The following is a 27,169-nucleotide window of genomic DNA, read 5'->3' as shown; positions in this document are numbered from 1 at the left end:
GTCATCTGATGCAGCACTCCATCACTCTCCTTCTTGGTCAAATAGCCCTTACACAGCCTGGAGATGGGATGGCGTATCGCTACAGAATACTGTGATATCCATGCTGGTTAAGTGTGCCTTGAATTCTAAATTAATCACTGACGGTGCCACCAGCAAAGCACCCCCACACCATCACACCTCCATGCTTCACGGTGGGAACAAGATGCGGAGATCATCCGTTCACCAACTCTGCGTCTCACAAAGACACGGCGGTTGGAACCAAAAATCTACCAAAGGACAGATTTCCACCAATCTAATGTCCATTACTCGTGTTTCTTGGCCCAAGCAAATCTCTTCTTATTGGTGTCCTCTAGTAGTGGTTTCTTTGCAGTAATTCGACCATGAAGGCCTGATTCACGCAGTCTCCTCTGAACCGTTGATGCTGAGATGTGTCTGTTACTTGAACTCTGTGAAGCATTCAGTTGGGCTGCAATTTCTGAGGCTGATAACTAATGAACTTATCCTCTGCAGCAGAGATAATTCTTGAGTCTTCCGTTCCTCTGGCGGTCCTCATGAGAGCCAGTTTCATCATAGCGCTTGATGGTTTTTGCGACTTCACTCTTGCAGGCCTTCTCATAAAGCTGCAACTGTAAATGCATTCGTAAATCAAGACCTTTCTTGAGATGGCCTCTGGGATGGTGCAACTGTTGAGAATCTGAGTCTATGGCTGTTGTGGGGGGAAAGGGTTGAGTGTGTGTGTGTGTGTGTGTGTGTGTGTGTGTGTGTGTGTGTGTGTGTGTGTATCCTACAACTGATGTGAGGGAGTAAAAGATGTTAGGGACAATATAGGATGAATCACAATAATTGTTTGCTAAAATAAATCATTGCTTGCCATAATGTAATGTTGGTAATGTTGGTAACGGTGAGGTAAAAATCCTTTACATACACTGCCTACATTACTACAAATATTAGTTGATAATTAAGGAAAATAAGATACAGGATTTTTTAAATATATATTTTTTAATTAGCTATATAATACAAATCGAGGTGAGGGCGATGGAAATGCATTTAGCGGTTGATCTGCTTCTGTTCTGTGGGTGGCACTGTGTGCTCATTTGGAAGGATGGGTCCTGGTCTCTTCTGGGCTATGGGACCCGGGGGGGGGGGGGTCTGCCGGGTCGACAACCCAACTCAGGATGAGGAGGAGTTTTAGCGGGTGGAATAGTGGGGACCGACGGAGGTAGTAGCAATGCAAATATCACGGTACAGCTATATAGACACTCAATCCTCATGCTACTTTTTAATGGTACGTTTACAAACATACACGACCGTTCAAAAGTTGAGTCACTTAGAAATGTCCTTGTTTTTGAAAAGCACATTTTTTTGTCCATTAAAATAACATAAAATTGATCATAAATACAGTGTCAACATTGTTAATGTTGTAAATGACTATTGTAGCTGGAAACGGCTGATTTTTTAATGGAATATCTACATAGGCGTACAGAGGCCCATTATCAGCAACCATCACTCCTGTGTTCCAAAGGCACGTTGTGTTAGCTAATCCAAGTTTATCATTTTAAAAGGCTAATTGATCATTAGAAAACCCTTTTGCAATTATGTTAGCACAGCTGAAAATTGTTGTCCTGATTAAAGAAGCAATAAAACTGGCTTTCTTTATACTAGTTGAGTATCTGGAGCATCAGCATTTGTGGGTTCGATTACAGGCTCAAAATGGCCAGAAACAAAGTACTTTCTTCTGAAACTCATCAGTCTATTCTTGTTCTGAGAAATGAAGGCTATTCCATGCGAGAAAATGCCAAGAAACTGAAGATCTCGTACAACGCTGTGTACTACTCCCTTCACAGAACAGCGCAAACTGGCTCTAACCAGAATAGAAAGAGCGGGAGGCCCCGGTACACAACTGAGGAAGAGGACAAGTACATTAGTGTCTAGCAAACAGTTGGAGGCAGGGCTTTCTCCTATATAGCTCACTTTTTATGGAATGGTCTGCCTACCCATGTGAGAGACGCAGACTCGGTCTCAACTTTTAAGTCTTTATTGAAGACTCATCTCTTCAGTAGGTCCTATGATTGAGTGTAGTCTGGCCCAGGAGTATGAAGGTGAACGGAAAGGCACTGGAGCAACGAACCGCCCTTGCTGGCTCTGCCTGGCCAGATCCCCTCTCTCCACTGGGATTCTCTGCGTCTAGCCCTATTACAGGGGCTGAATCACTGGCTTACTGGTGCTCTTCCATGCCGTCCCTAGGAGGGGTGCGTCACTTGAGTGGGTTGAGTCACTGACGTGATCTTCCTGTCCGGGTTGGCGCCCCCCCCTTGGGTTGTGCCGAGGCGGAGATCTTTGTGGGCTATACTCGGCCTTGTCTCAGGATTGTAAGTTGGTGGCTGAAGATATCCCTCTAGTGCTGTGGGGGCTGTGCTTTGGCGAAGTGGGTGGGGTTATATCCTGCCTGTTTGGCCCTGTCCGGGGGTATCATTGGATGGGGCCACAGTGTCTCCTGACCCCTCCTGTCTCAGCCTCCAGGAGTTTATGTGTCGGGGGGCTAGGGTCAGTCTGTTAAATCTGGAGTATTTCTCCTGTCTTATCCGGTGTGAATTTAAGTATGCTCTCTCTAATTCTCTCTCTCTTTCTTTCTTTCTTTCTTTCTCTCTCTCTCTCTCTGAGGACCTGAGCCCTAGGACCATGCCTCATGACAACCTGGCATGATGACTCCTTGCTGTCCCCAGTCCACCTGGCCGTGCTGCTGCTCCAGGATTCAACTGTTCTGCCTGCGGCTATGGAACCCTGACCTGCTCACCGGACGTGCTACCTGTCCCAGACCTGCTGTTTTCAACTCTCTAGAGACAGCAGGAGCGGTAGAGATACTCTCAATGATTGGCTATGAAAAGCCAACTGACATTTACTCCTGAGGTGCTGACCTGTTGCACCTTCGACAACTACTGCGATCATTATTATTTGACCATGCTGGTCATTTATGAACATCTTGGCCATGTTCTGGTTTAATCTCCACCCGGCACAGCCAGAAGAGGACTGGCCACCCCTCATAGCCTGGTTCCTCTCTAGGTTTCTTCCGAGGTTTTGGCCTTTCTAGGGAGTTTTTCCTAGCCACCGTGCTTCTACACCTGCATTGCTTGCTGTTTGGGGTTTTAGGCTGGGTTTCTGTACAGCACTTTTGAGATATCAGCTGATGTAAGAAGGGCTATATAAATAAATTTGATTAGATTTAGTTTGAGAAACAGACGACTCACAAGTCCTCAACTAGCAGCTTCATTAAATAATACCCACAAAACACCAGTCTCAATGTCAACAGTGAAGAGTCGACTCCGGGATGCTGGCCTCCAGCTACAATAGTCATTTACAACATTAACAATGTTTATACTGTATTTATGATCAATTAGATGTTATTTTAAAGGACTCTTTTTCTTCTTCTTTTCTTTCAAAAACAAGGACATTTCTAAGTGACCCCAAACTTTTGAACGCTAGTGTATATATGGGGGATAGAATCTTCCCATGTATGTAGCTCGTTTTTGGACACAGGTCCAGGAATGGCTGAAATGCACATTTACCTAGAACTAACACTGCAGATAGCAATAGTGGGTGATTTGAAAACTCAGTCAAATTGATCAATAATATAATTATTTTAGCAAAAAATGTCTCTCTTATTTGCAATCTGTAGAAACTATGAGAATGGAAATGTTCAGTACTTTTGTGAAGCATCACAGCACAGTTGAAAAATACAGGGCAAATAGAAATCCAAAATGGATGGTGTTGAGAGATAGATGGGAGGGGTTGAATGGAGCTGAAGGGTGGGACTAATAACAACAAGAAAACCAATGTAAAACATACGGGGTCTGTAAAATGTATATAGGTTCAGAACTTTTGTGAAATAGCGCAGTTACAAATAGAAATCAAACTGGATGGACATCAGAAATAGAGGAAGGCCAGGATTAAAAACAAACAAAATATAACTATTGTAAAATAGATTGTGTCTGTAAAATGTGTATAAGATGTATAAACTGAAGGTAGAAGCCTAAGTGTTATTGTTCATTAGTTTACTCCAATCAGGGGAAGGGTGGTAGGGTTTGGGGAATAATAAAGGTATATTCTTTAAAAAGTGTGTATATGTACGTAAATATCAAATCAAACTTTGTCACATGCACCAAATATAACAAGTGTAGACTTTACCTTGAAATGCTTTACTTACAAGCCCTTAACCAACAGTATTCAAGAAGAGTTAAGAAAATATTTACCAAGTGGACTAAAATAAAAAGTAATAATAAAAAGTAACACAATAAGAATAACAATAATGAGGCTAAATACAGAGTCAGTGTGGAGGCTATATACAGGGGGTACCGGCACAGAGTCAGTGTGGAGGCTATATACAGGGGGTACCGGTACAGAGTCAGTGTGGAGGCTATATACAGGGGGTACCGGTACAGAGTCAATGTGGAGACTATATACAGGGGGTACCGGTACAGAGTCAGTGTGGAGGCTATATACAGGGGGTTCCGGTACAGAGTCAGTGTGGAGGCTATATACAGGGGGTACCGGTACAGAGTCAATGTGGAGACTATATACAGGGGGTACCGGTACAGAGTCAGTGTGGAGGCTATATACAGGGGGTTCCGGTACAGAGTCAGTGTGTGGGGGTACAGGCTAGTTGAGGTAATTTGTACATGTAGGTGGGGGTGAAGTGGCTATGCATAGATAATAAACATTGAAAAGCAGCAGTGTACAAAAGGGTGGGGGGGTCAATGTAAATTGTCCGGTGGCGATTTTATTAATTGTTCAGCAGTCTTACGTCTTGGGGGTAGAAGCTGTTGAGGAGCCTTTTGGTCCTAGACTTGGCTCTCCGGTACCGCTTGCCGTGCGGTAGCAGAGAAAACAGTCTATAACTTGGGTGACTGGAGTCTCTGACAATTCTATGGGCTTTCCTCTGACACCACCTATTGTATGGGTCCTGGATGGCAGTAAGCTTTGTCTCAGTGATGTATTTGGCCGTTCGCACTACCCTCTGTAGCGCCTTACGGTCAGATGCCGAGCAGTTGCCATACCAGGCGGTGATGTAACCGGTCAGGATGCTCTTGATGGTGCAGCTGTAGAACCTGTTTGAGGATCTGGGGACTCATGCCAAATAATTTCAGTCTCCTGAGGGGGAAAAGGTTTTGTCGTGTCCTCTTCACAACTGTCTTGGTATGTTTGGACCATGGTAGTTTGTTGGTGATGTGGACACCAAGGAACTTGAAATTCTCGACCCATTCCACTACAGCCCCGTCGATGTTAATGGGGGCCTGTTTGTGTGTGTGTGTGTATATATATATATATATATATATTTATTTTTTACACAAAAAAATATGGTGGATTGGAAGTGATGCAGACAGTTACATTGATGGAAGTAACAATCTATCCACCACAACATTAAAGCTGATCCACCCCCTTAAAAAAAAGATACTGGGTCACAACGGATTGGATCAAACGCATTAAGGAATGAAATTCAACAAATTAAGCCACACCTGTTAATTGAAATGCATTCCAGGTGACTACCTCATGAAGCTGGTTGAGAGAATGCCAAGTGTGTGCAAAGCTGTCAAGGCAAAAGGGTGGCTACATTGAAGAATCTCAAATATAAAATATATTTAGATTTGTTTAACACTTTCTTGGTGACTACATGATTCCATAAGTGTTCATTTATAGCTTTGATGTCTGCACTATTATTCTACAATGTAGAAAATAGTACAAATAAAAGAAAAACCCTGGAATGAGTAGGTGTGTCCAAACTTTTGACTGAAGCTGTATTTGCGATGTTGCGCTGCACGGACGACTCAACAATGGATCACAAATATGTGATGGAACAAGTCAAAGGGTTAAAAAGACGCCGTATTGAACTCTTGTTGTTCAGAAATGACCAAGTGGAAAGATGGTTCCACTTGAGGTATTTTTTAGTCTATAGATTCTTAAATGTCTATAGATTTCTTGTCTTCTAGATTCTATAGTTGACCTTTCTCTTTCACCAGAGGCTGAACTGGCAGCAGCAGAACCAGCTCAACAACTTTTTCCAAAGACAAATGGCTGGGATTCAATCTGTAGAGTCCTGTCGACCATGCGTCTTTTAAAGGCAACGTTCCCGTGTTTGCGGTGATGGTATTACTGGTAAGCGCTGCAGATGTCGGGTCAACTGGAAATTACCTTTAAATTAAAAAAAATGTAGAAACCCATTACGTGGCCTCAGATGAATTCCGGCCTAATGCATCTGTGACGCAGAGTTTACTGTGAATGTGATCTCTGCAAACATCAGGGAAAACAGCTTTTTTTAAAAGCACACTGGTCTGTCCAGTGTGCTGCTCTCTATAAAGGGCCTTGATTGGTTGTGGCCCAATCATCCATAGAAACACTCATGTTAAAATGTTGACTGTTGCAATGCCATGTTTATATGACACTGTATTAAAATATATATTCTATGCATCCCTTGTACAGAATATGGGTCATTATTTGATGGTATAGTTCTGATACTATAACAATCATTTATTTATTCATAGAAGTTACTTTAAATGTCTGACTTCATCTACACCCAACAATATGTTCTTATAGAAATGTTATTTTACCAGATGTCATTTTTTTTTACAATAGTTTTTTCTGCAAAAACAAGTTAATGACAAACATTGAAGACGTCACACAACGGTTGTCAACACAAAGGGCTCTCAGCCAATCTGGAGCGTTGAAATTCAGTACAGTGCATTTTAAAATGTATTTAAAAAAAAAAGGGGGTTCCCACATTTGTGGAGACCTCATTCACGGTAAACTCTGTATCGTAAATGACCTTTAATTTTGCTATAGCGCTGTAAAATCAGGGCCAGTTCCAAGCGTAAACAATTAGGATCTCATTCGGGGTCTCAACTTACTGTTGAGAGTTAGAATAGTAAAGTACACAAGGCTCAAATTCTAAATTTGGTTGTTGCATCAGCAGTTTCTCCTCTTATGTCGGTAACTGACAGTCACTCAATTAGCCACGTCAGCTAACAATGTTTAGATTGGTAGTTAGTCTAGCCAGCTATCATGGCTGAATACCGACTGGGCAGAGGCCCTGACGCATTGATTTTGCTAGTCATTCTCACTCAGATATATTGCATGTCAATACAAAATGTGTATAATTGCAGGAAATTAGCTTTAAAAAGTGAAAATCTTTATCTCTACCACATTGCAAAATGTGTAGAATTACAGGAAATTAACTTTAAAAACAAATTTCTCTCACCACTGACAAGTTTTTGCAAATCTCACATATGGCCCCAAAAAGGCTTACAGACCTGGATGAACTTCCACCGATACAGAATGTAGCCCAAAACTCTCCATTGTATCAGGCCGTTCGTTGTATGACAATTTGAATGGCATTGTATACCCAGTGTTCATACTGGGCCTTAGGAAATAGTGTCCCGTGTCAGTAATCTGGCTCGTCTACTACCTACTTAAAACTACACACGGTGTACTAGTCGTACTACATATTATTTACAACATTTAGTAAAAAAAACAGATGTAGCAATCAACAAATATCAAGGTGTTATCAAATGTGCAAATGTGCTTGTTCCCTGTCATTCATTCATTATCAGCTGCAGTTAAACACACATGGGTGTGGACTTTTTTCATCTTGCTCAATACAGCGAATTCTACTAGAAAAGCCTAATAAATGAGTGCCACATCCGGGCATTTCAAGTATACACGATTTCCCGAAAAAGTCACATTCTTACAAAAACACATATATATATATATATATATATACATATATATATATATATACATATATATATATACATATACATATATACATATATATATATAGGACTTTGAGTACGGTACTGGGACACAGCCAGTAAGACTGTTACCTCCATAGGACCCATTACACTAGACTAAAATGGTTAATGGTCAGTCTGTTTCTTGTTTACTTTATGAATTTGGTGGAACAACTATTTTTAGAATGTCACCTCAGCTTACCTTTTACAGCCTCCAACCTCAGAGCACCAACCGATTTGACGTTTTAGTCATTTAGCAGACGCTCTCATTCTCAGCGACTTCCAGTAGTGAGCGCCTACGTTTATTATTTTTTTGTCTCCTCGTACCCACAACCCATTGCAAGCGCCATGCTTTACCAACTGAGCCACACGGGATCATATGAGTAAAAGATTCTTAAATAAAAGTTTTTATTTTTTTTATTTTTTATTGTGCTCACTGGACTATTTTAGGGGTAGGGGGGGGGTAATTGGTTTCTTAGCCTGGGTGTCAGTTTGTTTCTGATCTCATGATAATAGCGTAGGTAAAAGCACAAACAGATTTAGATCAGGCTAGCTGAATCTTGTTTACCCTCTGACTTCAGTTAGTAACTTCGAGAATTCCACCTCAACTTCCCTTTACAGCCTCCAACCTCCTCAGAGCACAACCCCCCCCCCCCCAACTTCCCTTTACAGCCTCCAACCTCCTCAGAGCACAACCCCCCCCCCCCCCCCCTCCACTTCCCTTTACAGCCTCCAACCTCCTCAGAGCACAACCCCCCCCCCCCCCCCCTCCACTTTCACATAGCAGCACACCCATCCCCCACAAAACAGAGGGAAGAAAAGGAGAGAGGCGAGCTGCAGTGTTGGCGGGAGCAGCATGAAAATGGTTTAGTACGAATGGATTAAAAATGTATTATCTTTGTCGACTGACTGCTGGGTTGAAGAAAAAAAATGATTAACCATTGAAATTGTAAACCAAAGACAGATATTTTTTGCCATAAATCAGATATTTAAAATCAGAGGTTAAAAATAAAAGCCTTGAGGCCATTGCAGCAAAATATTGTAACAGCCAGTGTTAACAAAATACTGACAAAAAGCCACTAGCAACAGGACAAAGAAATGTGACTGAAATATCTCCCCAAAATCTGTTTGGATTATTAGTGATTTTAGACTGACTGACCAAATAACGAGGTCTCTCTGGTCTCCGGCCCGCCTAACGAACAAGATACACCAAGAGACCAAATAACGAGGTCTCTCTGGTCTCCGGCCCGCCTAACGAACAAGATACACCAAGAGACCAAATAACGAGGTCTCTCTGGTCTCCGGCCCGCCTAACGAACAAGATACACCAAGAGACCAAATAACGAGGTCTCTCTGGTCTCCGGCCCGCCTAACGAACAAGATACACCAAGAGACCAAATAACGAGGTCTCTCTGGTCTCCGGCCCGCCTAACGAACAAGATACACCAAGAGACCAAATAACGAGGTCTCTCTGGTCTCCGGCCCGCCTAACGAACAAGATACACCAAGAGACCAAATAACGAGGTCTCTCTGGTCTCCGGCCCGCCTAACGAACAAGATACACCAAGAGACCAAATAACGAGGTCTCTCTGGTCTCCGGCCCGCCTAACGAACAAGATACACCAAGAGACCAAATAACGAGGTCTCTCTGGTCTCCGGCCCGCCTAACGAACAAGATACACCAAGAGACCAAATAACGAGGTCTCTCTGGTCTCCGGCCCGCCTAACGAACAAGATACACCAAGAGACCAAATAACGAGGTCTCTCTGGTCTCCGGCCCGCCTAACGAACAAGATACACCAAGAGACCAAATAACGAGGTCTCTCTGGTCTCCGGCCCGCCTAACGAACAAGATACACCAAGAGACCAAATAACGAGGTCTCTCTGGTCTCCGGCCCGCCTAACGAACAAGATACACCAAGAGACCAAATAACGAGGTCTCTCTGGTCTCCGGCCCGCCTAACGAACAAGATACACCAAGAGACCAAATAACGAGGTCTCTCTGGTCTCCGGCCCGCCTAACGAACAAGATACACCAAGAGACCAAATAACGAGGTCTCTCTGGTCTCCGGCCCGCCTAACGAACAAGATACACCAAGAAACCAAAGACAATTATTAGACCCATGAAATCTACCATCTTGTTTTTAATGGCAGCATGACATTTTCACAGTTGTAGGTACTCTATGTGCGGTGAGCTGGGACAATGGACGGACGAAAATAACCCATTCGGACTTTATGTACAGCACAAGAGAACGGCAAAACCAGGACAGTCAGCTATAAAAAAAAAAAAAAAAAAAAAAGAGTCTTTAATGTCAAAACAAGTCCTCCAGTCAGCAAGTCACTGCAACGGTCAGGCTACACTGGATATCGACATTGGGCTTCAGCTACAGGATTTGAGTGAGAATGTAAACCCATAGGCCTACAGTAGCCACATTAAACTGGATGCACACAAATGACACCAGGGCACTACCTAGGGAATAGGGCCCCGGGTCTAAAGTAGGGCCCTGCCTAGGGAATAGGGCCCCGGTCTAAAGTAGGGCCCTGCCTAGGGAATAGGGCCCCGGTCTAAAGTAGGGCCCTGCCTAGGGAATAGGGCCCCGGTCTAAAGTAGGGCCCTGGTCTAAAGTAGGGCACTACCTAGGGAATAGGGCCCCGGTCTAAAGTAGGGCACTGCCTAGGGAATAGGGCCCCGGTCTAAAGTAGTGCACTGCCTAGGGAATAGGGCCCCGGTCTAAAGTAGTGCACTGCCTAGGGAATAGGGCCCCGGTCTAAAGTAGTGCACTGCCTAGGGAATAGGGCCCCGGTGTAAAGTAGGGCCCTGTCTAGGGAATAGGGCCCCGGTGTAAAGTTGGGCCCTGCCTAGGGAATAGGGCCCCGGTGTAAAGTAGGGCCCTGCCTAGGGAATAGGGCCCCGGTGTAAAGTAGGGCCCTGCCTAGGGAATAGGGCCCCGGTGTAAAGTAGGGCCCTGCCTAGGGAATAGGGCCCCGGTCTAAAGTAGGGCCCTGCCTAGGGAATAGGGCCCCGGTCTAAAGTAGGGCCCTGCCTAGGGAATAGGGCCCCGGTCTAAAGTAGGGCACTGCCTAGGGAATAGGGCCCCGGTCTAAAGTAGGGCACTGCCTAGGGAATAAGGCCCCGGTTTAAAGTAGGGCACTGCCTATGGAATAGGGCCCCGGGTCTAAAGTAGGGCCCTGCCTAGGGAATAGGGCCCCGGTCTAAAGTAGGGCCCTGCCTAGGGAATAGGGCCCCGGTCTAAAGTAGGGCCCTGCCTAGGGAATAGGGCCCCGGTCTAAAGTAGGGCCCTGGTCTAAAGTAGGGCACTACCTAGGGAATAGGGCCCCGGTCTAAAGTAGGGCACTGCCTAGGGAATAGGGCCCCGGTCTAAAGTAGTGCACTGCCTAGGGAATAGGGCCCCGGTCTAAAGTAGTGCACTGCCTAGGGAATAGGGCCCCGGTCTAAAGTAGTGCACTGCCTAGGGAATAGGGCCCCGGTGTAAAGTAGGGCCCTGTCTAGGGAATAGGGCCCCGGTGTAAAGTTGGGCCCTGCCTAGGGAATAGGGCCCCGGTGTAAAGTAGGGCCCTGCCTAGGGAATAGGGCCCCGGTGTAAAGTAGGGCCCTGCCTAGGGAATAGGGCCCCGGTGTAAAGTAGGGCCCTGCTTAGGGAATAGGGCCCCGGTCTAAAGTAGGGCCCTGCCTAGGGAATAGGGCCCCGGTCTAAAGTAGGGCCCTGCCTAGGGAATAGGGCCCCGGTCTAAAGTAGGGCACTGCCTAGGGAATAGGGCCCCGGTCTAAAGTAGGGCACTGCCTAGGGAATAAGGCCCCGGTTTAAAGTAGGGCACTGCCTATGGAATAGGGCCCCAGTCTAAAGTAGGGCCCTGCCTAGGGAATAGGGTACCGTTTGGGTCATACACCACTGCTAAATGAGAAAATGGAGGATGGCCCGTGACCACTGCATATCCTTGGCAGTTCCCTCTCAGTAAACACTGCCAATTTCCACCATTTGCCCCCAGGGCCTTAACAGCATATAGCTCCAGCTTGCCAGGGTCCAGTTAAGCTTTGTTTAACCAGTTGTGTTAGACTGCTAAGTAGATCTAGATCAAAACACAGAAGGAACGGTGGATCTAGTTTTGGGACAAAGCCTAGTTCATTGGTTCCATTGTACTGGGCTAACTAAATAAACACAGTTCAATTATTATAAATATTTAACTAAAATGTATAGTCTGAAATAGCCACTTCTCACTAAGAGAGATTGCCTAGAGATGTTAAGAAAAATACTCTGCTTGGCCTTTTACTGAAATGTAAAGTTGTAAACTTGTCACGTCTCGACCGCTACCTCTGGGAGGTTGCCCACGACACTTGCCGCCCTTCCAAGCAGGGCAGTGTAAACACAATTGTCTCGTTGAGCCGTAATAGCAGAGCAATGTTTTTGAAACAACTGAAATGTCTAGGCATTTTCCTTACATTAGGAGACTTGTTTTGAGTTTTATCTGAAATTGACATTGTAGCTTTAAGGGAATCTCAGAACATGGCATTTTGTTGCAATTTGATCCCCCCCCCCATGTAATATTACATGACTTGCATGATATTGATAGAGCAAACCATTTTAAGGTAGGCCCGAAATGCAAATCAAGCTACAGGCTAATGTTGGCTAACATTAGCTAACTAGCTAGTAAGTTTGTATGTGAGGAGGATGTAGATATTTGGTTTAGCTTGTTACCTAGCTCTGTATAACATGAATAACCCTGCATGATAACTTTACTGTACTTTTATATTTGTATGAAGGGGTTAAAGTACATTTTTGTTATGCTGAAGTTACTTGAAGAAAATGTTATTAGCTAACGTTAGCCATCTAGTAGCTGTGCCACTTCAGCTGTCTTGTAGCTAACTTGGTTTCTTTTTTCATCCATACACTATTTAAAAATGTCTGCGTGTGAATTGATGCAATTTTCAAGATGGTTTTGTTACATAAATCAAAAGTGTAATATGGTAGATGCATGAAAAGTGCTTACTGGCTACTGTGATATTTACAGTACATTTAAGCTACGAAGCAAGAACGTCACCTAAACCTTCTCTTGGACCGGAATATTCCATTGCTAATGTATAAATTGAAAGGTTTATGTACATTTACATTCCGTCCCGATGCCACTCTGCCAATTTTTGTCAATCTGAATAAGCTTAAAGTCAAATATTGGTGTCCAGACTACGCCACATCGCTGGGTACATCTCATTCAAACACCTCCTGGAAAATTTTAAATTAGTCCTTTAAGATATTTTATTAAACCATTTCTGAAAATTATCCAACAGACTCCAACCAACAAACTGCAAGAATTGGACACATCTGTTAGGATACAAAATAAATATTTGGTTGAGAACCTGCATAAATTGATCACTATCATGTGACCAAGGAACTCTAGACTTTATCCTAATGTGTACGTTACGCAAAACGGCCATTCTGGGTCCTTCGGCAAACATGTGGAGCCCTGCAAACTCAGGTCTGCCATTTTAAGTAACTAATTGTGTTTTTTGCGTTGCATAAACTAGGCTTTATAAAAGACAGCTATGCTCATCTCATGATTTTATTTCATACCGGTACAATGAAATCAAGATTAATAATAAAGGGGCGAAAAAGACATGTTACAGCCATACCAATCTGTTCTTATTTTTTTCCCCCCTACGAATGCCTTCGGCAATCACAATGACTGTTTGGTCCCTGGCTTGAACACAACCATTCAGTAATATTTACGGTATTTTCAACATATGGCAACAAATGATCAATTTAAAGGCCCTGATTTTGGGCTACAACATGATGATTCAAGCAATTTGAACAAAAACTCTTCACTTTCCCTTACGATAAACCTGACAACTAAACCAAATCCTTAATTAATTAGACTGTAGTTCTGACCTGAATTTTTTTTGCAACTTCTGGGATGGTGAAATTGGCAACAAAAACGATGCACCAATTAAATCCAGAGTGAGGCGGGATGAAGAAGCAGCTATCCAATCAGAACAGTGAATCGTATCATGTGGCCTAACATCCCAGCTTGTGCTGTAACTGTAAAAAGACAGCAAGAGAGCACCAACAACATGTTTGGCACAAAAAAAAAACCCAGTAAGATGTTAAACCAACAGGAAGGGCGAGTCTCAAATGGGACCCTATTCCCTATACTAGTGTAAAGGGAATAGGGTGCCGTTTGGGACGTAGCCGATAACAGTCCCTGTGAAGGACCCTTGATTGACTGTGCCACTACAATACAACGTGTCGAACTTACAATAACTGATGAAGCGCATCATAAATCAGTCAACTGAACTAATGAAAGATCGCAAAACACGGTGGCAACTTCTACACAAAACGGGACAGATTTAGTTCACTATGCACTTGCACCGATTACCAATTAGCACCGATGGGAAGTTCGCACCCGATCTACGACAGAGTCAAAGCTAATATCTGTGTAAGTTTCCCTTTTTCAAATGTCCGGCGTTGGGAAAGTTTCGCAAAATCAAGAAAAAGAAAAATACAAAAGAAAATATACAAGAATAGGGTGGTTTCAAAATCTTTACTCAGAGAAAATAAAAATCAGTCACTACAAAGAAAATATAAGACATCAGTTTAGGTTTACTGAAAAGAATAAGGCCATTTTAACTCTGCCCTGTGTAATTGAAATTGTTACGATTTAAGTGCTTACATTCAGCAAACATTTTGAGGCTGTCGAAAGGTCAAACTCTATAAAAGAGGAAACACAAAAGTAGATTAAAGGGATAATGACTGGGCTCAGTAGGCCAACCACAGGAAGACCTAAATCAAGATGGAAAACAATGACCCTAAAACAAGGTTGCCCATTTACACAATTTTAGGGGACCAAATTGTTTTAATTTGTCATGTAGACTGTACCTAAGAGTAAAAATGTAATTTTTTGTTCTTGCAACAAAAAACAAAACAAAAAGAAAGTTATCCTACAGTGTGCCGTGACACTGCTTAACAAGTCTATCAGTCCATCCTCAGTGTACAAAACAGAAGCTGGTAAAAAAAAAAAAAAAAAAAACATTTTTAAAGTTACATTCTGACCAGCAATGTCTATGCTTGAGTGTCTGAAAGCAGCACCGTGGTTAACTTCTGATCAACTTCAGTCCCTTCAGTCTTGTTGACGCGTGGTAGTCATGACATCATCCCGTCACTGCTCAATACAAGGAACGTACTTTACTGTAGTCAGTCAGATGATGCCGTCCTGATGTTTTCTTCTGGCTTCAACAGTAAAGAAAGACCTCTGGACTTAGCTAAGCCTTGTTGCAAAATGGACCCCGAGGCTAGCTAGGCTAAACCAATAAGTTACTGGAGATATCATTCTCGCTGGTATTCAGCTAGAGTTTCATACAGCGGGCGTATCTGTATCACAGGGGACAGGTTCACCTGCAGGATTCTCTGGGCCTTCCTCCTCAGTTCCTCAACCGTGATGCAATCGTCCACTTTGATCACCTTCCACCGCAAACTGTTCTCGTCCAGCCGACACTCCTCCTGACGGTTCATCATCCACAGAGATTGGTCATCCGTCCAGGACCGTCTGTGGTTTGACACATCAGTCTTGTAGTTGTAAACTCCTCGGCCGTTTTGATAGATCACGGGGGCAGAATCTCCGATAAGGGCTCTGTTCCATTCCGGACAGGAGGCATGGTACCTTTGACCAACCAAGGCCACAGCTTTTGGTGTTCGACCCGCGTTCGGCGATGGCAGTAACGGTATTCCTGAAAGTGTTGGAGGTTGAGAGTGAATCTGCATTCTCGCAGTGTGACCTCTCATTAAACCTGTAATGTTCGTTAGTTTCAGGTACTGCTGCTGCACCTGGGCAGGTTGAATAGTCAGAATAGGAGGTCTGGAAAAGAAAGATCTCTTGTGAGATTCTGATGCACTTGCACTACTCCACGATGCGTAATTGTTAGACTCCTTTTTCTTCTTCTTCTTCTTATTCTTCCGTCCCCTCTTCTTGCCTGGCCTTGGACCCTTGCTGGCTATGTCCATAGAGCACATCTCTGCCGGGAGGGTTTTTGCTGTACATGACCTGTAGCCGTACACATCTTTGCTACGTAGCACTTTGGGCTTATGGCCCTCTTCCTTAAGTCCTTGCAAAAAGGATACCAGTTCCTCAGTGTCTGAAAGATCTTTCGACATAGGGTTGAGGATCTGTAATGCCTCGAAAAGGACAGTCTGTCCCGCTGAGGCTATTCTGGACCAGGAGTTGACGGCCTTCTCCACAACCGGTTCTGTGTAATTCATGACATCTGCCTTCAGGTGAAACCATTGAGAGCTCCTGAAGTCTGTCTTTCTCTTCACCCTGTTGAGAGAATGTAGAGAGTAGCAGTATCCAACAAATAAAACAAGACCAACTAAAAAAACATTGCATGCTTACTGATGTAACGGATGGTAAGGGTCCCTAATGGGATCAATTCTATGGGTGTGGGACTCATTTAGACCTCTAAATTCAGATGCATAAGCTGCAGCAACGTGGACTGCATCTGCACAAACGTCTTGGCAATAAGTTTGGAAAGCGAAGACGTCACATCAAAAGTTAAAATGTAGGCTAAACATCAGCGGAGATGTCAATTTTGGTGGCTGCATTATGTTCGCTTGTTAAGAGTGGTGCAGTAGCTAACTAGCTGTAAATAAGTGAATTGTTTCACCCCACAGCCAAGTAAGCACTAAATGTATTTACAGTTAGTTAGCAACCGCACTTACTCTTTTGCAAGCTACCATAACATTTGTTTCAATTAGTGTGTTTTCAGAAATTAGGAAGTGTCGTATTATCCAAAATATTTGGCTAGGTGAAGAACTGCCGTGTTGCTTAACCTGTTTGGATGAAAAGCGTGCCCAGAGTAAACTGCCTGCTACTCAGTCCCAGTTGCTAATATATGCATATTTTTAGTAGATTTGGATAGAAAACACTGAATTTTCTAAAACGGTTTGAATGATGTCTGTGAGTATAACAGAACTCATATGGCAGGCGAAAACCTGAGAAAAATCCAACCAGGAAGTGGGAAATCTGAGGTTTGTAGTTTTTCAACTCTTGACCTATCGAATACACAGTGTCTATGGGGTCATATTGCACTTCCTAAGGCTTCCACTAGATGTCAACAGTCTTTAGAACCTTGTTTGATGCTTCTACTGTGAAGTGGGGGCGAATGAGAGGGGATTGAGTAAGGTCTCTCCCAGAGTGCCACGAGCTGACCATGCGCGTTCAATGTGATAGTTAGCTTGCGTTCCATTGCATTTCTGAAGACAAAGGAATTCTCCGGTTGGAACATTATTGAAGATTTATGTTAAAAACATCCTAAAGATTGATTCTATACTTCGTTTGACATGTTTCTACGGACTGTAACGGAACCTTTGGACTTTGTCTGCTCCTAGTGATCGCGCGTCATGAATTTGGAATACTGGGCTAAACGCGCTAACAAAAAGGAGGTGTTAGGACATAAATGAACTTTATCGAACAAATCAAACATTTATTGTGGAACTGGGATTCCTGGGAGTGCATTCTGATGAAGATCAAAGTTAAGTGAATATTTATAATGCTATTTCTGACTTCTGTTGACTCCAACATGGCGGATATCTGTTTGGGTTGTGTTGGTCTCTGAGCGCCGTACTCAGATTATTGCATGGTGTGCTTTTTCCGTAAAGTTTTTTTGAAATCTGACACAGTGGTTGCATTAAGGAGAAGTATATCTTTAATTCTGTGAATAACACTTGTATCTTTAATCAATGTTTATTATGAGTATTTCTGTAAATTGATGTGGCTCTGTGCAAATTCACGGGATGTTTTAGAGGCAAAGCCAAATGTAAACAGAGGTTTTTGGATATAAATATGAACTTGATCGAACAAAACATACATGTATTGTGTAACATGTTGTCCCGAGAGTGTCATCTGATGAAGAATATCAAAGGTTAGTGATTCATTTTCTCTCTATTTCAGCTTTTTGTGACTCCTCTCTTTGGTTGGAAAATAGCTGTATAACTAGTATAGCTATACAGTGATCCCTCGCCACTTCGCGGTTCACTTATCGCGGATTCGCTATTTCGCGGATTTTCATAATGCATTTTTTTTTTTTTTTTGGTGCATTGTGCTCTGCATTCTGATTCGCTAAAAACTCACTCCCGCTTCTTGTATCAAAACATGCTACGAATTGTGCTATCATTTTGTCGTCTCGTGCAGTTATGTGTACGTACATAAAACAGCTTGGCAAAAAAATTTTTCGCTTAGCAACCATGGTGCGAATGGCCACTGAACTTAAGCGAGTAGCTGAGGAATGGGACCCTTTGATGAGCCGTTCATTACAGTTCTCCAACGTAATCGATGGTGGCATGTCGGTGTACAAGGATCTTTTTGCAAAGAAGAAAAAAGAGCGACAACAGCTGCCTATCACTATGTTCTTCTCCCGAACAAACACACCTGCACCGCGGGCTTCAGAAGAAGAGAACACTGCAGAGCGCAGTCAGGATGCAGCGGCCCAGTCTGAAGAGCAGTGAAACGGCCTACACGTGAGTCACTGTATTTGTATACATGTAATAGTTGCTAATTGTAAAAAAAAAAAAAAGTTTTCTATTTCGCGGATTTCACTTATCGCGGGTCATTTTCGGAACGTAACCCCCGCGATAAACGAGGGATTACTGTACTGCTTTCTGTGCCTAGTTGCTGACCTAACAATGATATGTTCTGCTTTCGCCGAAAAGCCTTTTTGAAAATCGGACACTGTGGTTGGATTAACGAGAATTCTATCTTTAAAATGGTGTCTAATACTTGTATGTTTGAGAAATCTGAATTGTGAGATTTCTGTTGATTGAATTTGGCGCCCTGCAATTTCATTGGTTGTTGGCTAGCGGAACCCCGTTCCCAGACAGGTTAACAGTTATTTTTGATAGAGAGGGGCATTAAATGGTCTAGCCTAAATTGGGGCAAAGGGATGACTTTGGACAAACAACAGAAGTGTTTTGCTTTAATCTGAAGTTGATTGCCTGTCAGACCTTCATCCCCCCTACCAGAAGGGGTGCTACTGTACTGATTCTCCACAAAGAACGTACAAAAATTATGAAGTTTCACACATCAAAAATGGTTAAGCTTTGTTGATTCTTGTGATTTACAGCAAAGCATGCACTGCAGTCACTTGATTCATAATGTATAGCCTTTTACACTTTGAGCGACTGAAAGTCGCTAGAGCGCGATTCTATATCAATAGAATGTTTGATGCCACTGCGACAACTGTCGATAGACATAGCTGGTAGATCTACTCTGATTTCAGAGCACTCTCGCCTGAGTGTGCCAGAGCGCAGAAAAAGTGATGAGTTTACGAACGCTCAACACCCATTGAATATGGCTGGTGTCAGTAAATGTTGGCAAAAAAAGCGTAACTAAAATGTTGCCAGCAGCACAGTCATCAACACTCTGTATAACAAAAACAGCCTAACCAGCTCTGCTAGGGCGAGTAAAATGGTCAGAGTGAGCTGTTCTCTCATTTGTGTCTGGAAGTATCTAGCAAGCTAGCCAACGTTAAACCAGTTAGGTTACAAGGCAGAATTCCTTTCCCATTGTTCTTCAACTGTAGTGTATGATATACCATTTTCTAGCTCTGAGTCTCTACTTTTATCCAATGTAAAAATAAAAAAAACATACATAAGACCGAATCGAGTCGGTCGGTCACATATTATTGAATTATAAATCATATTATTTCACATGGAGGAGATGTGGGAAGCTAAAAGGCTTGCAGCTGTTTTAAACTAGCTAGCAAGCTTCTAGAGGAGTAGCCTACAGCCAATTTCCAGCCACAAAACAAGGTCATGTAAAACAGACCTACATTTTCATTACATGTAGCCACTGTTAAAATATGCAGTTGGTTTTCTTTGATATTAGCCAACAGTTGTTTTCACCACAAAATGGGAGGACAACAATAGAATCTCTGCTATCGCACCATTGTGAATGCTGCTATTCGGGGGTCTAGGAACACATGGACCGGCGAGGGCATCATGTTGCCAAAAGATGCCCGTTGCTTCAAACAATCGGACTCCACCTCAAGCGTACACATGGTAAATGACAGAGTGATCTGTACATCGGCCTTAAAGGACTTCAGAATAGGAGCAGCAGCTGTGTGCCTCTCTCCCTCAAGCCAAGTGGCTTTGGTTGGCTAGGTAGCTAAGAGCCTTCCTCCATGTTAGCTCACGTTAGCTTAGCAAACAATGAGTACGTTTACATGCACACTAATAATTCAATATTAAACTGATTATGGCACAAGGCAGAGTATGGCATTACTCAAACACCTTACGGCTTATCTTATAAAAAAAAAATATATATATATATATATATTTTATTTAATCGGCGTACGGTCATAATCTAAGTAAGCATACGGTGATTAAAACGCCAGGTTTTCTGAGCAATCGGTCACATTATTAGGGCATGTAAACTAGAGGTTGACCGATTATGTAAACATCTTAATAGGAGTTCCAGTGGTGTATTTGATCTGCACATGAGTAGCGCAAGCTTCCCTCTTACGTGCGAATGAAGTGAGTTCGACAAACTCAAGAAGCAAATAGTCTTCGCAAAAAAAAAACATGGTCACTGTCAAAACGTTTTAAACAAAACTATTATATATTAACCTGATTATCCACAGTAATGCTCCACGTCAATGTTTTTTCAGAGCAAGCCTGTGTATTTTTTCACCTTGTCCTCAATCTCAACATTTTTAGAGATTCTCACAGCTGAAGCGCTTTTTGGACTGCCAGTGTTGATGCCAAACTTCCAATTGAAATTAATTTGCTCCTTACATGCTGACCAGACCGGACACGTCGCAAAATAAATGTTGAAATCCAAGCGTCTGCGATGCCAAGGGCTAAAATAGAACTCCTTTCTAATTCTGACGCAGATCACGCTGAAAGTCCTGCCTCTTCCCATCTCCTCATTGGTTTATAGAAGCAGGTACCCACTGGTTATACCCACGTGGGTGATTGAAAGACGAACTGTTTTGCCGGTAGTCGTGGTAACACTATGAAAGTTTAGATGCCAATCACCATACAAGTTCAAAGATGAAAAAGCCTGGAAGGCGGAGAGATGACTAGAAACGATTCGGTTGGCCGTTTTGTGTGTGGATTAATTGGCGGAGTAGAGGAGCTTGTGCATTTCAGGTAAAATAACAACTCAATGTTTATATCCCAGGACAAATTAGCTAGCAACAGCAAGCTAGCTAAATAGAACAAATTAGCTAGCAAGTGCAAGCTAACTAGCTAAATTGCCATACATGTTTAATGCTTTTCGACCTGTCCCCAAATGAACGTCATTGGTTCAGAGTTTGTTTTGATATTTTAACCTGCGTGTCGTGATCGCGTTTGGTGTGGGGGGTGCGGGGGGGGGGCAAAATGAATTTATGCACGATGGCGCACGCGCGCAGCCGGTTTGGGTTCCGTGTTAGTAATAATAGGTGTTTCTGACTCAGAGGAAAAGAAACACGCACTGCACATTAGCATTAGCATTAGCACATTAGGTGATGCAGTCGGTGTGCCCCATGACAGTCGAACGGTGAGAATTAGAAATGTTGTCGTAATGAAGTAATATAACTAGTTACTTTCCATGGAAAATAAAGCCTAATTTATTCCATATGTACTTACGCAAGAATACAATTAGCTTAATAAAATTGCGATCCTACATGTCGAGTTACAAATTGTGGGGCTGCACACTATAGCTACACAACTACACAGGATAGCCATTTTGTGTAACAAACAAACTTTTGTACATCTTGTTCCATACTTCCAGGTCAACTGTAATATGAATATATCATTGTAACGCACAATTTCTCCCCTTTCCAGTAAAATCAATGACGAGACCTTCAGGCTGCCAGTCTCTGCATGACTTGAAGGCAATGGAGCTCCGCCGGGTCTTTTTCAAAATGGCGGGCGTAAAAAGCAAAAGCTACTGAGTGATAGTGAAAGGGGGAGATATGTTGTGTGGGGAAACGGCTTTTTCACCCGATTTGTCCAACCTATCACCTCTAAAATGTAAATAAAACACTAACAATAAAGAGTTTATATAATGTCTTATTACATACCTATTTGAAGGTTTGTGTCTAATTTTAATAGAGTTTTTAGGGCGGCGCTAAATTTATCTTCAGAAGTTCAAATGCGACTGTCGCGGCTTTTGAGAGTCATGATGGCCTGTAGTGAGGACGCAATTTTATTTTTTACAATTGATTGAATTAACTATTGATGAACTCACGAGTAATTGACTTTACAATCACCATTGATCATTTCTTATTTTTAAATCTGTGCCTGGTGGAAATTCTGTACGGCACAGAATGAGTTGCATAACACGTGACGTACGTTACATCGTGACACATCACACTTTAACGTACAGCGTCAGAGGGGTCATTTTTTTAAACTTTTCTCCAATACTATTGGTCTATTACCATGTCAATCAACACTGAATAGAAACTTAGTTGACACCCTGGTTTTTGATGCCAACACAGTTGCTAGTCACATTAGTTTTCATTGCAGCCTCGTTTGAATGCCGCGACTGCCCAAATGTGTACGGAACGGAGTTAGCTAACGTTAGTGGTGTGTGTAGTTTGTTGCGTTTTGCGTAGGTTTTAAATTTGACTTAAAACACATTAGCCTACTGTTCTTAGAAGTAACAGGTCATCTGTATTACTTTTTACAACTAATGACCCAAACACTGGTACTGCCCCTTGTGGTAGGGAGGAACAAATTCAGACAGCCAATCGTCTGTTCTCAATTTTTTTCCCCAAAAAATGTATTATTCTGAATTTCTCTAAATGTCAGGTGCTCTTTCTCCCCTTTCTTGAGTTGGTATAAAAATGTTTGGTTAGTCCCATTTCAAAGCTAGATAGTGTGGTTTTAGATTCAATTGAAATATGACCAAATAATCTTACTAAGAAAACAAAGGGGATTACATTGAGTTACAAAACAATGAAAATCACATTTATTTTCAAATAAAACCTCAGTAATACGACGCAAATTCGACTTCACACAAAGCTAGCTAGCGTCTTCTGCCGGGCCACTATACCACACTTCCCTCCCAGTTAGCCAGCCACAGTTTGCTATGCTATTTATGGCATTTCCTTACGCTTTCTCTGCGTTCAACGAGAAGTTGGCGCCAAAATGTTGAGGGAAATGTCATTAGTTGAAGCACGACAGCGACCGAGAAATACAAACAGGAAAAATCAAAAAATGAAATCTTACCTTTCTACGGTCCTAAGCAAGCATCATTCGGTCTAGTTACAACTGAAGTCTAGATTAAAATGGCTGCAACAACAGTGGTGCGAATTGACAGTCAGTAAAAAGAGGCGGGGCTTTAGAGGGGGAAAAAAAGGAAACTGGATGGAATGAAAACCCATATAAGGAAGAAGGGGCGTTTTGTGAACGTTCCATTCGGACCGGTTTTTTGAGTTCGGTTCGGTGCCCATTTAGTCTTGATTTGAGTTCCGATTCTCGTATCATTTTTCTCCGCGTTTCCCTCCCTAACTAAGCCATTGTTCACTCGCCCTCACGGATTTGAAAGCGTTCGATAGGCGCAATGGACGCCAGAAAAAAAAGATGGCATGTTCTTCGATTGCACTTGTTTCATTGGATATGCGGATAAGTGGGTGCGCAGAAACGTTTCTAGTATTTAGAAAATCTTGAACATGTAGTATATTTGATATTAAATATGTACACACATGATATATTAGGCAACTCTTATTTCAATGCAATTTAATGGCAATTCTGATATATATATTTATTGCGGTCATCTTTACATCAAAGGGATATAAATAAATTCACTAAGAGGCAACGTAGCAATGGAGTTTCCATGTCGTGTAGGTTGATGAAGTTATGCAATTCGGGGGACAAGTTATTATTTTTGACATAATACATCTGTGAATATATTTGCCGTATTGCATACAATTTATATCTAATGATACACATCATGAACGGTATTTTCAGACTAATGAGGCGTGCACAGCTTGACGTTAGCATCTTTTTATGGTTATTTTTTTTTATAGTGAATTTCATGTCATAAAGGCTCTGGCACTTTGAAAGACGGTTACAGTATTGCCACAAGAAAGACAGCAAGACAGACAAACTGAAGACGGACTCTCTTGTACAATGCATATTCACATGAAAATGTATTGGCATAAACATATTTTTTTTACCAGTTCCATTTGAGGACAAAAATGCTGACAGCTGCGCCACACAGGTTACAAAAAAGCTGTGAAGACATCTTCGATGTTCCGATCCAATGGCACTTTGGTTTATGAACTGATATACAGTACCAGTCAGAAGTTTAGACACACCTACTCATTCAAGGGTTTTTCTTTATTTTTACTATTTTCTACATTGTAGAATAATAGTAAAGACATCAACACTATGAAATAACACTTATGGAATCATGTAGTAACAAAAAAAAGTGTTAAACAAATCTAAATATATTTTATATTTGAGATTCTTCAAAGTAGCCATCCTTTGCCTTGATGAAAGCTTTGCACACTCTTGGCATTCTTTCAAACAGCTTCATGAGGTAGTCACCTGAAATGCATTTCAATTAACAGGTGTGCCTTGTTAAAAGTAAATTTGTGGAATTTGTTTCCTTCTTAATGCGTTTCAGCCAATTAGTTGTGTTGTGACAAGGTAGGGATGGTATACAGAAGATAGCCATATTTGGTAAAAGACCAAGTCCATATTATGGCAAAAACAGCTCAAATAAGCGAAGAGAAACAACAGTCCATCATTACTTTAAGACATGAAGGTCAGTCAATTTGGAAAATTTCAAGAACTTTGAAAGTTTCTTCAAGTGCAGTCGCAAAAACCATCAAGCGCTATGATGAAACTGGCTCTCATGAGGACCGCCACAGAAAAGGAAGACCCAGAGTTACCTCTGCTGCAGAGGATAAGTTCATTAGAGTTACCAGCCTCAGAATGCAGCCCAAATTAAAGTAACAGACACATCTCAACATCAACTGTTCAGAGGAGACTGTGTGAATCAGGCCTTCATGGTCGAATTGCTGCAAAGAAACTACTACTAAAGGACACCAATAATAAGAAGAGACTTGTTTGGGCAGAAACACGAGCAATGGTCATTAGACCGGTGGAAATCTGTCCTTTGGTCTGATGAGTCCAAATTTGAGATTTTTGGTTCCAACCGCCGTGTCTTTGTGAGATGCAGAGTAGGTGAACGGATGATCTCCGCATGTGTGGTTCCCACCCTGAAGCATGGAGGAGGAGGTGTGATGGTGTGGGGGTGCTTTGCCAGTGACACTGTCAGGGATTTATTTAGAATTCAAGGCACACTTAACCAGCACGTCTACCACAGCATTCTGCAGTGATATGCCATCCCATCTGGTTTGCACTTAGTGGGACTATCATTTGTTTTTCAAAAGGACAATGACCCAACACACCTCCAGGCTGTGTAAGGGCTATTTTACCAAGATAGAGAGTGATGGAGTGCTGCGTCACCTTACCTCAACCCAATTGAGATGGTTTGGCATGAGTTGGACCGTAGAGTGAAGGAAAAGCAGCCAACAAGTGCTCAGAATATGTGGGAATCCTTCAAGACTGTTGGAAAAGCATTCCATGTGAAGCTGGTTGAGAGAATGCCAAGAGTGTGCAAAGCTGTCATCAAGGCAAAAGGGTGGCTACTTTGAAGAATCTAAAATCTAAAATATATTTAGATTTGTTTAACATTTTCTGGTTACTACGTGATTCCATATGTGTTTTTTCATAGTTTTGATGTCTTCACTATTATTCTACATTGTAGAAAATAGTACAAATAAAGAAAAACCCTTGAATGAGTAGGTGTGTCCAAACTTTTGACTGGTATTGTACAAAACAATGATTGATTCAACAATTCAAGTTTTTCAATTAAAATTATTATACCAAATTCTTGCTACCAACCAAATGTTATATACAGTACATGGGGCATACAACCATGTCAGCAGATTTAGCTGTGCAGATATCTATCTATTTTGTTATTGTAGCTGGTTTCGACTAACAGGTTCAGGAGTGGCTAAAAAGTCATAATATTGTTGTAAAATTAATCCTACAAATAGCACTGTTGGGTGATCTGGAAAGCCATAGTCAATCGATCAACAACATATTACTTTTAGCAAAAAATATGCATTTTTAAAAAATCACAATTTGTTGATAATATACGATTAGAGAGATTCCAAATGTATATAAGACATCAGCAGCACAGCACAGCTGAAAAATAAATGGCTCATGGAAATCAGGAGAGAAGGTGATCTATGGAGATAGGTGGGATGGGCTGAGAGAAACTGAGGGGTGTAATTAATCTGTAATAGTTATAAGGAGAGACGGGAGGAGAGGGAGGAGAGGAGGGTGGAGAGAAGACAGGAGAGGATGGTGGAGAGGGGGCAAGGAGAGACGGGAGGAGAGGAGGCAAAAGAGGAGGGAGGAGAGGAGGCAGGAGAGAAGGAAGGAGAGGAGGGTGAAGAGGGGGCAGGAGAGAGGGCAAGGAGAGACGGGAGGAGAGGAGGGTGGAGAGGAGGGAGGATAGAAGAGGAGGGAGGAGAGGAGGCAAGAGGTGAATCAAAACCAATTGAAATTCTCCATATGTGTGCATCCCAATTGGGTCCATAGGGCTCTGGCCAAAAGTAGTGTATTATGTCAGGAATAGAGTGCCATTTGGGACGTAACCTATGATCTCTACGTACCGTCGTACCCCATCACTCACGCATGTCTAAACATGGTTATGAAAGTGCTATATAATTAAAACGCTGCTATATGATGAAAAGCTCTTTGTAAAAATGATCGTGATTATTGTCATCATAATTATCATAATATCAGTATGTGCCACATACAGTCAAGGCAGTCATCAACTGGGCCCCACCTAGGCCTTTGAGGACTGTAGACTACAATCATTACAAACACTGTTGCTGAATTCCATACCAACCTTCCTGATGCAGAAGCCCTGTTTAGAGGTGAACCCTAGTGTTCCTGATGCAGAAGCCCTGTTTAGAGATGAACCCTAGTGTTCCTGATGCAGAAGCCCTGTTTAGAGATGATCCCTAGTGTTCCTGATGCAGAAGCCCTGTTTAGAGATGATCCCTAGTGTTCCTGATGCAGAAGCCCTGTATAGAGATGATCCCTAGTGTTCCTGATGCAGAAGCCCTGTTTAGAGATGAACCCTAGTGTTCCTGATGCAGAAGCCCTGTTTAGAGATGAACCCTAGTGTTCCTGATGCAGAAGCCCTGTTTAGAGATGATCCCTAGTGTTCCTGATGCAGAAGCCCTGTTTAGAGATGAACCATCGTGTTCCTGATGCAGAAGCCCCTGTTTAGAGGTGAACCCTAGTGTTCCTGATGCAGAAGCCCTGTTTAGAGATTAACCCTAGTGTTCCTGATGCAGAAGCCCTGTTTAG

General features: G+C 42.4%; 1 protein-coding gene across 1 annotated transcript; it reads right to left on the bottom strand.

Annotated features, from left to right (window-relative positions):
* Positions 1-14,311: 14,311 nt before the first annotated feature.
* Positions 14,312-23,081, bottom strand: ccdc71 (coiled-coil domain containing 71). The gene is made up of 2 exons (XM_038983934.1): positions 22,997-23,081; positions 14,312-16,100 (listed from the first exon to the last, which is right to left on the bottom strand). The coding sequence occupies exon 2, from the start codon at positions 16,040-16,042 to the stop codon at positions 15,113-15,115; it is 930 nt and encodes a 309-aa protein (XP_038839862.1). The 5' UTR covers positions 16,043-16,100; positions 22,997-23,081; the 3' UTR covers positions 14,312-15,112.
* Positions 23,082-27,169: the final 4,088 nt, after the last annotated feature.

Source organism: Salvelinus namaycush, unplaced genomic scaffold (assembly GCF_016432855.1).
Source record: "Salvelinus namaycush isolate Seneca unplaced genomic scaffold, SaNama_1.0 Scaffold20, whole genome shotgun sequence".
Classification (NCBI taxonomy): Eukaryota; Metazoa; Chordata; class Actinopteri; order Salmoniformes; family Salmonidae; genus Salvelinus; species Salvelinus namaycush.
This window is presented reverse-complemented; position numbering and strand designations above follow the sequence as displayed.

Coding starts and splice junctions, on each gene's coding strand:
- ccdc71 (XM_038983934.1), bottom strand. CDS start 16,042: ATGAATTACACAGAACCGGTTGTGGAGAAGGCCGTCAACTCCTGGTCC.